This window comes from Embiotoca jacksoni, unplaced genomic scaffold (assembly GCF_022577435.1).
Source record: "Embiotoca jacksoni isolate LCO1_2020_lvr unplaced genomic scaffold, fEmbJac1.0.p SCAF_8, whole genome shotgun sequence".
Lineage (NCBI taxonomy): Eukaryota > Metazoa > Chordata > Actinopteri > Embiotocidae > Embiotoca > Embiotoca jacksoni.
In genome coordinates, this window is record NW_027185436.1 from 11,801,842 (window position 1) to 11,815,829 (window position 13,988).

The following is a 13,988-nucleotide window of genomic DNA, read 5'->3' on the forward strand; positions in this document are numbered from 1 at the left end:
CAATCTCTCATCTGTCCCCTCTGCGACCTGTCGCTTCCGTGTGTTAGGAGTTCTTTGGTGGGTGGGGCTCTGACTCCAACCAATCAGAGACGCTGTAGCACAGCCACTTCCTGCTCTGGGCAGAACATTTTTATTTTTTATTTTTTTTTTGTCAGCTGGTCGCCGCCTGCGATTCGAAGCGACGTCAACTATCAAGACAACAACAAGTTTACTTGGGCTAGTAACGACCAGCAGGGAGTTTTAAAAATGAGTGAACTAAGGGCTCTGACGCCACGGCACGAAGTTGGCAGACTTTAACAGTCGGACTCGAGTGTTTTCCGGCGCCGGTGGCCAAACCTCATGAAAGGGAGAGTTTTATTGTCTTAGCTCGCTAGCTAGCGTTAGCTGTTTTATCTGGTGAGTTACCGACATCGATACCGGAGATGTCTTTTCGGCAAAAATACCGTCACTCACCGGACAGCATTAAGCAGGAGCCGGATGACGACTCGGACGCGGAGGAAACCCCCCTGGGGCTGAGGAAAGCGGACGGGCTGGAGTCTCAGATCATACACAGCGGACACTTCATGGTGTCCTCCCCCCACATCGAGCACCCCCCGAAGAAAGGCTACGACTTCGACACAGTCAACAAACAGACCTGTCAGACGTATCATTTTGGCAAAGCCAGCACGTCGCACTTCTCCATAGACGCCTCGCTCACTAAACTCTTTGAGTGCATGACTCTCGCGTACAGGTATGTTAAAACACATCTCACTGCATTGGGAACACTTGGCGTCGACCGCAGGCTCCCCCACCCGCTGCATATTGAGCTCTCCTCCATATCCTGTCCTGATCAGCACAGTCAGGCGTGGGACCAGCAGACAACCCTAACCCTGGTCACGAGTCTCCTCTTCATGCAACTTCCTGCATCGACACTCATGATCTCAGAGCATGGCAACATGTCAGTGTTGCACATTGAACGTATTGAATAGGTGCTGATGGTAATGGATATTTTGTGGGGGAATTTTTTTTTTTTTGTGAGGCTCATCTTGTTCTCTGTTTACAAGATGTGGTGTTTGTATCGTTGCTGCCAGCCGCTCCAGAGAATTCCCTCCTACTGTGCAAATGGCACTAAATTATACTCACTGGAAAGTTATTTATAGATCAGTCACTGTTCTGCTGTGGTCATTTCATCATATACGGAGAAGTGATGAGTATTTCTGTGCATGAAAGAGCCTTTGCTCTCGTTACCAAAACACTGGTGGATCTGAAGAGTTGTCCCCACTGACAGTACCTATTCTCCGTTATACCTCCCCATTAAAATAAGACTCATAAAGTACTCATGCAGTAACTGAAAGAGACTGAAGCTGTGAACTGTGAGTTAACTTCTTTAGCTTGAGATAAACAATGTCCTGTTTTTTTTTTTCTTCCCCTGATCGTGATGATCTCTGGTCCTTTTAAAATCAAGACTGTCACAGTAATGCCATTGGGCCTCATTCACCAACCGTTTTTAAGAAGGAAATTTCTTCTTAAAACCCACTTGTGCGGTTTTTAACAAAGATTCTGGCATTCACCAATATTTTCTCATTTGGGATTTTTTTTTTCTTAGGAAAGAACAAAATGTAAGCACACTCAAGAGCACACTTACGCACATCTGAATGCTGAAATGTTTGTGCCAAATAATTGGGTAATGCATTTTCTTCAATTCAACAGTTGTATATTATTATAATATTTCATCTATAATGACATTTCATTATAATTCATGATTTTAATTACTTCACAAAACATCATGGTTTTGAATAAAAGACTTCACTAACACTGACAAGGTCAGTAGATTTGCTGTCCAGGTTTGACAGCAGTGAATTGCTTGTTAGTAAATTCAAATACATTTGACTTTTTACAGTGTGATACTTTATATAATACAGTTCATCTCAAGAAGGAAACACATCACTAACGATACAAAGATGTTTCAGTGCATTTTGACTTTTAGTTTTCTTGAAGTGTTTTTATGATTGTAACCAGTGCTGAGCCTGTGCGTCAGTGTTTGGGTTGTTCCCTCCTGGATGTCCAGGACCATCCGAGATCAGAAGTGGGGCAGGTCTGGAGGTGCTGCTGCAGGAGCGTACGGTCTGCGAGCTGTTGGTTATTTTTACATCATTGGTTTGGCTCCTGATACAGCGTTCACTGAACGAGCCATAATCACGTGCATATTTTTATTTTTATTAATTTTTTTAAATTTTACATCCAGTACTTACCTACGCTATTAAATATGCCTGCGCTTTTTCTGTCCACCTCCTGCAGCAGCACCTCTTCTTCAGAGCTGCTGTAGTTGTTCTTCCTCCTGGAGTCCGCTGCTCCACCGTTTTTCGGCATTAGTTATGTTTCTCTCATCTTCTTTTTTTTTTTTTTTCTCCTTCACCGTCTGTGACTGTGTGCGCGCGGCACTGCCGTCTTTTGCCCTTTTATGGGCATTGGCAGGACGTTTACTTATGTTAATTGGGAACAACTGGCTCGAGCTTTCAATTTACGAGCACCGTGGGATTCAGAACGCGGGTGCGAACAAATCCGGGGTTTAAGAGCACGTCATGAATCTGACGTAGACATATCTAAAGACCAAATAATTTTTTTTTTTTTTTAAATCTTAGGAAGATATTTGTGAATGATGCCCATTGTGCTGTCACCATTAGGCTCACATACTGCGACCATATTAAAGCACAACAATGACTTCCTCCAATGTCCCCATGTCCTACATTAGCAGAGCGGGTGTGTGATGTTCCTACTTAGTTTATGTGTCTCCTTGTATCCATATCAAACTTGAAGCTGCTGTATAATTCGAAAGTGGTCTTGACTTAAACAGACTTCTTCTTATTGCTTTGCTTGCTTTATTTCTTGATGCCCCGGGGCTGGTCAAGGTGACCTGTACTTTTTAAATTATGTACCGAGTGCTGTTGGATACTCAGGAAACAACTGTTGCTGCTTGCCTGTTCTTGTGGTAAGAGACAAAACACCCATTTAGGATGTAAAGAATGGGTAAAGTGCACGTGAAGTTTATTTTAATCGTTACATATTTTTGGCACTTTCATACAATTAGTATTTAGTAGTGGATGATTTTTGTCCTAAAATGTCATCAGGATATTTCAGGGTATTTCTGTGATTACAATAATGTAGACAAGAAAAGAAACGTGTTTTATTCGTGTCAAGAAAATACTTTTGCAACAAAATAAGTGTTACAGTTTTACATGTCAGCACAGATGTAACAACTTGCCTTGAAATATTACATATATTACAGTGTTTTGTTTTACATTTGATCTTACACACTGAACTAATTCCTCCACTGTGGAGCCGCTTTCAGCCATGCTTGTTGTTACTGCGTGTGAGTTAGGAACATAGCAGACATCGTGCAGCAGTACAACGTCATGACCTCAACAAGTCGTAATATTGCGCTTATGGTGCTGCTGTTTTAAAGTTGACTAGAATAGATTCTTGAAAAATCATTCATTTCTGGGCATTTTCGAAGTCTGTGGAACATTTTTTTTCATCCTGTACGAGCATGAATATTCTTCTGATGACATTAAGGAACGCACTGGGATCTTTTCAGAGTTTTCTTATACAGATCCTCACAACTTGAGAAATATCATCACCTGAGAAGTTATTTCAGTGTTAATTTTATTCTTCTTTTCAGTGGTAAGTTGGTGTCTCCCAAATGGAAAAACTTCAGAGGTCTGAAACTGCTTTGGAGAGACAAGATTCGCCTCAACAACGCCATATGGAGAGCCTGGTATATGCAGTGTAAGAGCTTCACGGCATCTTTCATTTGGCAACTAAAGAGTGTGTAGACTGTATCGTTTATTCTTTAATCTACCACATTTTAATCAAGTTGCAGCATGCAGGAAGACATCAGGCTCTAGTTCAAGAATCTTTTGTTAGAAATAGAGGAGAGATTCCTTAACGACTTCGTCATTAATTATTCCTGTATGGAGATGGATTCTGTAGATAAAGATCTCAAGATAAATGTTGGCGCAGTCTGTTCAACTTTGTTACAGAAGATAACATGTTGTTGTTTTTTTTACTTGTCACATGACGGTGACTTTTAGTCAACTCTTAGTCATGTCAAACCTGAAGCTGTTCATGCTGGTAGAGCCCGGTGAAGCTGTAATACATGATGGGGTCTTTTCTACAAGATGATCAGTTTTTGACTTGCGCTGTAAATGTTCTTCAATGAGATAAACAAATAAGAACAGTGTGTTTTCAGCTGGGAGTGACTTTAGTTGTTTTCCTATCCCCAGACGTGGAGAAAAGGGAGAATCCTGTTTGTCATTTTGTGACGCCCCTGGATGGAACCATGGACTTGGACGTCAATCGGCCTGCAGAGGTAAAGGCAGAAGAGTGTGGTTGAAATTGAGCATTTTATGTTCAGTTTCTCAAACACTTATTTGTCATTTAGTTTTCTGTTTCCCTTGCCACTTCCTTTATTTGTGCTGTGGCTTGTTGTGCACTTTGTTTAATTTCCCTTTCTTTCTTCTGCAGGCCATCGCCACAGAGGGGAAATGCTGGAAAAGACGCATTGAAATTGTCATTAGAGAATATCACAAATGGAGAACGTACTTTAAGAAAAGGGTACAACATTTTTCATTTTTCTTTTGAATACATTGTAATATTTTAGCTTTTATCAGAGCCTTGTAGTCATATCCTGTTTCTTTGTTTGTTTGGCCTAAAAACATTAATATTTATCTAATGCAGCGCTCATTAACTCTTTTATAGCTACAGAAACACAAGGACGATGACCTCTCAAGCTTACTTAAGGTATGCAAAACTGCATCATGCTCAATTCACTAAACTGCTGTTTGTACCAACATGATCATTACTATCAGCATCTGTTCAACGAGATGGTGATACTAATGAAATTAAGCCACGCTAACACTTGCATTATTTATGTACATTTTAACAGATCATCTTTGACTATACAAAGTACATTTTACTGCTTGCACCTAATTTTAGCTTGTAATTTGCTGACAGACACTTTATATTGTGCATACAATCACACAGAATTGTGCAAAAGTTGTAAGCACTTATATGAAGGGGATGATGATTTAAAAAATAATGCCATGCAATGTTGTTTTTTTTTTTAAATCATTTAGTTTCCTACAAACTGCAGTCATAAGAACATCCCATAAGAAATGAGTATTTGGTGTGATCACCTTTGCTGCTGAAGATGTTTGGGGTAGATGTCTTGCTCAAAGATGCAGAAGAAATTTGGGACCAATCAGATGATGTTGCGTGATGGATAAGAATCTAAACATCTAAACTGCTTAAAAGATTTGCACAGGACTATACGTGTAAATGAGGAGCTATTTTTAGTGCATGAATTACTGAATTTAGTGCCATCCCTTGTTGGCTGTACACAGCACTGCATGCTTGTTTGTCATTAACTGGCCTGCTGGTTGCGTTTTGAATACTCCAAGGGACCAGAGGAGCAGTTGTCGCTGTTTGGGGAAGTCTCTCCAGACATGCTCCGTGTGTCATTTTATCAGGATGAAGAGACTGCTGCACGCCGTGTGCCTCGTAAGCTTAATGAAACTCCTGCCCCCATGGAGATGGACCCCCTCTTTGACATGGATGTTCTGATGTCTGAGTTTTCAGACACGTTGTTCTCTACGTTGGCCTCGCACCAGCCCATAGCCTGGCCCAATCCAAGGGAGATTGGTGAGAAACAAAGCAGATTATATATTTTCTAAAACCAGTAGAGTAGTGTTCCTGCCTTCCACTTAATGCTTGATTTAATAATACATTTTTGCTTTAACCTCTACTTTTGTATTGTGTTCATTGTTTTCTTCCCTTTTAAATTTGTTAGAAAACGTTTTAAAATTATGAAGTTTCTGAATATAATTGCGGCTTGGGGCTGGATCTCAACAATATGTTATGTATTTGTCAAAATATCAGCATGTTGTCTCTTTGCTCTCCCTACCTCGGCCTCTCCCCTCCACAGCTCATGCGGGGAACGCGGACATGATCCAACCAGGACTCATCCCCTTACAGCCAAACCTAGACTTCATGGACTCCTTTGATCCACTGCAAGGTAGCAGTAAGGCACCACCCATAGCTGCAGTGGCACTGCACACAAACTAATAGTGAACACTACACAGGAATCGAGCGCACATGTTCTGGTAACTCTGCTACAGCAGTTGGCTTAGCCTAACACAAAGAGTAGTGTGGTTTTACTAACCTATAGCTAACATAGAGACTCTTGTTCCAGACTTATTTCACAGCCTCCGTCAGCCCGTCTTCCCCTCTGTTTCCCCCACTGCTTCATCTGTCACCCCTCTACCCAGCAGCAGCTCTCAGTCACAGGTAAACACCGACCCAAGGCTCAGTCCCTAACACACACTATTAAGGCAGTCTGTGAGTTTTTTATTTTTTTTTTTTTACTTTATAGTTTTAGGATTTTTGGTCAATTGTTGAGGATCTCTGCCACATCTTTCTGCAATCTTTCTGTCGCAGTGTAGTTACACAAAAAAAACCTATGTAACAAATTAATATTACTAAACTTTGTTGACAGCACTTTTCATACATGACTTGCTCAAACTGATTAACATTAAGGGTGCTTTCACACCTATCTTGTGTGGTCCTGTTTCCATTTGGCTTTTTCAATCCAGACATATGCGACCTGGCCGTGATCGGACCACGAGTGACCAGCAAAAGTACAGGTGGAAACACACTCAGGAAGCATTGAGCTCTGATCTGTTTAGGCCACATTCGGAGTTGGAGAGCTCAATCACGGCCAGGTCGCACATGTCCGGATTGATGTAGCCAAAAGGAAACAGGGTCTCGGACGCTCAGCAAATGTGAAAGGTGCCTCAGACCGCGCTTCGGACCAAAGGACCAAAAAAAAAAACAGAGGAGGAGGGTATTTAACTGTAATTTGGTCCAACGAAGAAATCAAAATTCAGCTTAAAAATCCATACAAATTTTTAAACTTATAACTTATTTTCTGAGAGGAAAATAAGTGTCGTTTATAACGCCACAATAATAGCAATAATAATATAGTAGCAATGAAATGTGTTCATTCATTTTTCTCCATTCAAACAGAAAAGGCTTGACAACACGCTGACTTCAATTGCACGCCGTCTACAAACCAAAGCGAAGTGTTAAAACAAAAATGAACAGGATCAAATGTATATGTGACGAAAGCATGAACATTGGTTGAAACTTTTAGGTGTGAAAACACCCTAATTTTATATTCTTTTGGAAAATCAAACATTCACTGAAAATGTGTCTGTAATCCTCCTTGAAGCTCCCAAGAAGCCATTCAGTCAGCCCTATTTTGGTAAAAGTATTTTTTCAGTGTTTGTGTTGGGTCCATTAATGCATTATTGTAGGTCGGGGGTCTCCAACCAGTAGATCCCGAAATACCTGGTAGATCAAAGGAGCTCTTAGAGATAAAAGGTTGGAGACCCCTGTTGTTGGTCCTTGTCGGACTTTTAAGATTAAAAAAAAATGCAACAGTAACTCTTCATTGCAAAGCCATGCCAAAGTAATATTCTGTCGAAGCAGATTCATGATGGTTTTTAAACAAGTAAAAGGATTTTAGAATCTTTCCTTGAGTTCAGGGGAGGCGAGTGCAGAGACTTCAGAAAGGAGTATCTTCTGTTAGAGTTACATTACATTACATTACATACAGTTTTGATTTTTCTTTGGATTTTGTCTCTCTAAAACATAATTCTGTCTGAACTTGGTCAATAAAAAGACACATATGAATGCAGTTAGTTGGTCCACAGTTCTATCATGGCTGTCGGCTGGACTAAGTATGTTTGTTTCCTATTGTCATCCCTTGCCAGGCCCAATTAATGTCCTCCATGCAGCTCACAACCAACCACATCACCCGCTCTGGCCCCCTGAACATCCCATCCCCTATGGCCAGTGAGACCAATGGAAGAGATGGTGGTGATGCTGCCTTTGTACAAAACTATATATCCCTGTTTCCTGGGCAGGTGCCACCCAGTGATCAAGCAGCTGTTTCCTCCGTCTCTCAGCCGTTGTCCCATGATCCTCTGGTACAGTGCCTTCCAGGTCAGGACATGGCCTCGGCAGCACTGGATGAGACGGTGGCATCCTCCATATCCGCACAACCTCCACCTCCTCCGTCCCAACTCCAAACCTTGGCCCCGGCGCCTGCCGCTCCTGTTCAGCAACCTCAGACTTTCGCTCTGCCTCGCCTTCTTCAGCCGTCCAGTGCCAACAAAAACCGTCCCATGCAAAGAATCGCTCCGGCAAACACCCTCCCCGCCTCCCACGTCTTCCTCACAGGTCTGTGCTCTCCAATGTCAATATCAAATATTGTCTTGAGAAGAGAGAAATTTAATGTTGCTGAGCGTTGTCACTTAATCACCACCAGATAGCGCTCAAGCCTTTCTAATTCAGTCCTATTGATTTCCCATGACCATAATGTAATATTTGTTTTCAGCCCCTTTCACGGGTCATGCCAATGCTGTGATTGTCACACCAACACCCCTGAAAGCAGAGGTAGTCTCTAACACTGGTGTGGTCATCACACCCTCTGCTCTTCGAGCGGTATGTTTTAATCTGTTTCAAAATTTAAAAAAAAGATAAGATTCTGTTGCAGAGGTTCTTGCACCTTCTTTTATTTATTTCCTTTGCTCTGTTTTCACGTGTCTTAGGCTCCCGGGTTTCACGTCGGGACTCGGACGCAGAAGTCTCCCCAGCTGATTGTTCCCAAAGAAAAGTCGTATTCTTCCAGCCGCAAAAACCAGAAAGCTTCCCCGAGTGTCGGTGAGCGTTCACTCAGACAGGAAATCACTGAAAAACTCCAAGCCCTCTACTTCTAAAAACAAAGCGTTTGTGTTTGTGTGTCAGGATCCAGTCAAGCATCGCCATGTGGGTTAGATCAAGTTCCTAGGTCGCAGTCACTAATCTGCGGCGGCAGCAGCAGCAGCACAGGTCTAAAAAAGAATGAGCAAAATCAGGTGTGTGTGTGTGTGTGGTAATAGAATTAATTAAGATTAACACAGACAGAATTGAATCTCTGGGCATTAACATCTGCAGCGTTTCCCCTTTTCTTCTGTGACATAGGACACACTTAATAAAACCCGTTTAATATTTCCACTGCTGTTGTGTGACAGAGCCGGAGGACATACATATCTGCTGAGCAAAAGAGACGATCAAACATAAACATTGGCTTTAAGACGCTCTGCAGCCTGGTTCCCACTCTCAAGTCACAATCAAATGTAAGTATGTGTCACTGCATGAAACATCCGTAACAGATTATGGACAGGTTTGTGCACAGTATTAGCTTCCAATTTTCAGTTTGCTAACATATTTATGAACTGTGCATTTAGATCAGCAACGCAGTCACACTGCAGAAGACAGTGGAGCACATTGGAAAGCTCCAGCAAGAGAGGCAGCAGATACAGGAAGAAGTCAAGAGACTTCGAGAGGAGATAGAGGAGCTCAACACTTCTATTAAGTATGTTAAAACATCTTATATCTCACCCCACGTATGACGTGAACAACAGAAGCTGCTCAGATACGTATTAACTGTCTACTTTTTCTGTCTCCTTTTGCTGGTTAACCACAGCTTGTGTCAGGAGCAGCTGCCGGCTACAGGGGTGCCGGTGAGGCGAAATCGCCTCGACCAAATGCAGGAGAGGTTTAACGAATATGTAAAGGGCCGCACTCTTCAGAACTGGAAGTTCTGGATTGTATCCTTCAGTGAAAGAGTTCTTACACTGTTTGTTGCTCAGTAACTGCTCAGTAACTGGTTAGTGATGGTGGAGGTCGGGAACTACATACAGCGTGCAGTAAATCCATTATACTAAAACGGTGCTAAGATTGCATTTTGATGGTTGCTTTTATTTCTAATGTATTCCTTTACTGAAGGACATATTTACTGAGACATACTTGCGTTATTAGGAAATTGTTTTATTAGCTGTAGCGTTTTCAATTTCGAGAAAACCACAAAAGCAAGTGTGAAGCGGCACAAGAAAAGCTGCAAAAGTACAGATTAGAGTTGGGTACTCAAACAGTTTGTCAGACGGACTTGTATTTTTTTTCTCTGTGTGCACTGTAATTGATCCTTGACAGTCTTGCATTTTAGTTCAGCATCATTATCAAGCCTCTCTTTGAGTCGTTCAATGGGATGGTGTCAACGACGAGCAGAGCAGAGCTGTGTCAGACCACACTGCAATGGCTGGATCGTCACTGCTCCCTTCCAGCACTCCGACCCAGTAAGTAAAAGACTGCTTCTTTAAAAAACACACACGGTCTCGCAGACATGAGAAGGTACTGCAGCCCTCCTGCTCTATGTTGGAAAAATAGATCAGCCATCGTGGATCATTTGCAGCCGCTGCAGTGTGTCAGATCACTGCTATCTGTATTTCATTTTCCACATCCTATGTCACTATCTCAGTTTTTCTGCCTTTTCTGCTGTCAACAAGCAACCATTGCCGGAAATCTAACAATACATCTAATTTTTTTTTAATATTACAGGACATTATTCCAGTAGTGATGATCACAATTTCCAGTCGTATTTTTTTCACCTCTAACTTTTCAAGTAATTATGGTTTTGTTGCTGACTAAGTGATCTGACGTGTAAGGTGACGTCAAAAGATTTTTATCATTCTGTTGCAGTTGTAGCAGATTGCTGACGGTTGGGCTTGCCATTGCACTGCAGAAAATATCAAAGACATGAGGTTATCACTCCAGAACCTTATTCCATGTCTTGAGGGGCTCTCCCCACAAATGTAATAACTGATCTGCATCAGACGGTCATCATGATTTCTGCAGGGAAATTATTAGTTGTACCACAGTTGTTAAAAAAAAAAAAAGACTCAGCTCTACATAGTTTTTATTCTCACCATTGTGCGGTTGTACAGTTTTGGTCTTTTCACTGTTCTCATCGTCCAGACTTTCAGCGAACAGAGGAAAATGTTTTCAGGAAAAAAAACTCTGATATACAGTCCAAAAACCAAAGTATCAAAAACATGACCCCACATAAGTCCTAACGTTGCGTTTTCGACCCCATGTTCTGATGGATGTATGAACAGGTTAACATTTGCTAACATGTTTGCCATATCAACTTTATTAGGTGACAAAATTACGATGTGTTTTCAGCTTTTTGTGCTGCCCCTATGTGATCAAAAGTAATCAGTTGATGAAAGCTTAAGGCAATAAGAATTCAAATGATATTTTAACAGCTGTTGTACAGCTTGTTTTCTGTCACTGTCTGTTTTTTTTAACATCCCCCTCAATCGTGCCAGTGCTGCATTACACCCTGAACATCGCCCCACCCAATCCTTGCAAATGTTGAAATTGATGTATTGAGCTGCCAAATCCTATTCAACTCAAAAGGATGTGAATTATGTTCTGGTATTTAGCCGGTTAACTTGGAGAGTAGTCTTTTACAGCAAGGTTTTTTTGTTTGTTTTGTTTTGTTTTTTTAATCTGTGGCTTTCTGTTTTTCAGTGGTGCTGAGAACTCTTCGCCAGTTGAGCACAACCACGTCCATTCTTAGTGATCCATCCCTGCTTCAAGACGAAGCCATCCAAGCCGTCTCACACACATAGGTGGCTGAGCAAAAAGCCCCCTGAGCTGTTTTATTAAAATTAAATATCACAAGTTTTTCTTACAACCATTCAGCAAGGTCATCGTGTCTTCAACAGATCAACAAATTCCCAGAAGAATCAATTAAATGATAAATACACACTGACCTACCTTTACAATTTAGTCTGTTCAACATTGATTCTTGGGAAGGAGACACACAGGGAGCCCAACAGTTGTGCAAAAAGGGCTTTGATAATATGTTTAAATAACTGCGACTACTTCAGGTGATGATCTTCCAAATACTTCACTGAAGGCTGGTTCTTGTGGTTTCTTTCTTGAACAGCAATGTATATTTAGATTTAAATGACATTTATCACTTAAAAACACAGCATTGTGTTCAAAAGGGAATTACTGCGTGAATGGTGTTTTTGTGTTCTCTCTCAGGTGTATAAAGTGCATGAATATGACATGTTTTTCACCGGAAGAAGAGAGTAATGTGGTATTTTGTTTTAAGACTTGCTAGAACTAGAGTTTTTGTGGTGGTTCAGAAACTTCCCAGAATGTAGCAGAACGCCTGAAACATGGCCAAGTTGAGCTCTTGCAGGCTGTGTAGTCAGTACCACAAGGAGGGTAGAGTTTATTGTGTTTTCCATCCCTCATTTACTCAGGTAAATGTTATTTTGCCAGTTAACCAAAGTGGTTTCCTGGTGGTTTTCCGTCCATGCTGAAACTTTGGCCTTCACACTTTTCTTCTTTACTGATTTGAAGTGAGTAACACCAGACAGCAGTCATCTTCGATATGTTACACACTGAGGTTTTTACTGGGCAGGTCACAACACGATGGACCGATATTACCTCCAGCCCTCATGGGGAGCGTAACTGAAATAGCAGCACAGATTATATATGTCTACTATATTCACATGTACAGTGTTAAGGATCTGAATGCGCAGTAAAGGGTTCTTTTCTGTTCTTCATTGGTCACTCAGGGCTACGCTGGTGTGTGTAATTATGTTCCATTAAAGCACGAACAAATCAAGTCAGGATCATTCTCAGCAGGACATCATGTTTTTCTATAAGGGTACAGGCTCTGTCACAGGGTTTGCTTCAGTTCAAATGTGTTTTTTCCACTCATGGTTACATTAATTTATTTTGTGCGTTAACAACAGACACAGAAGAAAACAATCATTCTGCATCCTGAAGTCACAGAACACACAGTTTACCCAGTTCCTTTGTTGTGTTACTGACATAATACTTTATTGAGCGCTCTGCTTGAGAATTGGACACCATGCAGATGTAGTTGGCATGTCTGACATACATCAGTCTTAAAGTCAAAGTGTCCTTACCTGTGATCTTTGCAGGCTGATTATTTTTCATGTGTGGTTCAGCACTCCTCAAGCAGACGTAGATTTTTTGTTTGTGTCATGTATTTTTACTCTCTAGTGTGCAGAAGAAATGAGTTTACGGTAGAAAAAGGCACCACTTTTAGTTGTTGAATGTTCAGCTTTTTGTGTGCAGTCTTTTATGGTGAATTGCAAGTGTCTTTTAATGGGAAATATTACTTTTCTACGGGGTAATTTACCTTTCAGTGTGTAGACTGCACAATTTACAATATGATGGAGAAAGCAGTAATCGAAATTTAAACACTTTTACAATGTACAGTACAAATGTGCAACCTTTTAGTTGCAATTCAAATATTAAGGGCTTATGTGTTCCCTAAAATAATTTATTACTATTTAAAAAATAAATAAATAAAATGCACCTCTAAATGAAACTATGGATGTTATGATTGCAAATGAATGACAGCATGAAAAAGCCACAATGTCCCCTTCAGCTCTAAATTTGTGTGATTTTGCTTGTTTTTTTTTCCTTTCCCACCCACTGATTTTGAGATGTTTTTCATACCATGTTGGGTTTCAAACTTATGTTTGCTGTTTCTGAGAGGATTTTGTACTTGATGATGAACAGTATATCATTGAAGATGTTGGCCCGTGTTGGTTCTCCCTACATTGTCTTTTATTTTGTTTGTTTCAAAAGGAAAATATATTTTCTGATGCTGCATATGAGTGTTAATCTTTTTTTTTTTTTCGGGAGGACTTCCAAAGTTCTCAAATGTCGACATGCAACATGTTTGTTTTAAAATGCCTTAAATTACCCAGAATCACAATAAACACAAGAAAAATGAAAACTATAACTTCTCATCACTTTATTTTCAATAAATATCATTTCAATACATATTACTTAGTTATCAGATACTGATGTTAAATGGACTATAAAGTCACTTTTAGTACAAATTTACTTTCCAACCAATTAAAATGGCTGTAAAAATATTGAGATATATTTAAGGCTGTTGTAAAATCAATACAACTTTTGTACTGAAATCAAAAAGTTGCTTTGCTTAAATGTTCATCCACATGTTTCAGCAGGCAGTTGGCATAAACATAACTGTCAAAGACCTG

The 13,988-nt window shown here is 40.6% G+C and overlaps 1 protein-coding gene across 4 annotated transcripts; it reads left to right on the top strand.

The window, feature by feature from the left end:
- The first annotated feature begins 182 nt into the window (after positions 1-182).
- On the top strand, positions 183-13,723 carry mlxip (MLX interacting protein). 4 transcript variants are annotated; one of them, XM_069178192.1, is made up of 17 exons: positions 201-730; positions 3,659-3,765; positions 4,263-4,348; positions 4,504-4,593; positions 4,738-4,779; positions 5,439-5,679; positions 5,963-6,052; positions 6,230-6,324; positions 7,812-8,280; positions 8,438-8,544; positions 8,652-8,763; positions 8,848-8,957; positions 9,114-9,218; positions 9,330-9,457; positions 9,569-9,692; positions 10,088-10,217; positions 11,455-13,723. In XM_069178192.1, exons 1-17 carry the CDS (start codon positions 423-425, stop codon positions 11,553-11,555), a joined length of 2,445 nt encoding a protein of 814 aa, XP_069034293.1. In that variant the 5' UTR covers positions 201-422; the 3' UTR covers positions 11,556-13,723. The 4 variants fall into 4 exon arrangements, with proteins under 4 accessions (XP_069034295.1, XP_069034293.1, XP_069034296.1 ...); XM_069178195.1 differs by having other exon boundaries at positions 7,965-8,280; XM_069178193.1 differs by having other exon boundaries at positions 202-730; positions 5,508-5,679.
- The last annotated feature ends 265 nt before the right edge of the window (positions 13,724-13,988 follow it).

Excerpts from the sequence above, each read along its gene's own strand:
- mlxip (XM_069178192.1), top strand. The coding sequence starts at position 423 with ATGTCTTTTCGGCAAAAATACCGTCACTCACCGGACAGCATTAAGCAG. Across the intron at positions 5,680-5,962 it reads GCCCAATCCAAGGGAGATTG|CTCATGCGGGGAACGCGGAC; the intron begins GTGAGAAACAAA and ends TCCCCTCCACAG. Across the intron at positions 9,219-9,329 it reads CTCTCAAGTCACAATCAAAT|ATCAGCAACGCAGTCACACT; the intron begins GTAAGTATGTGT and ends CTGTGCATTTAG.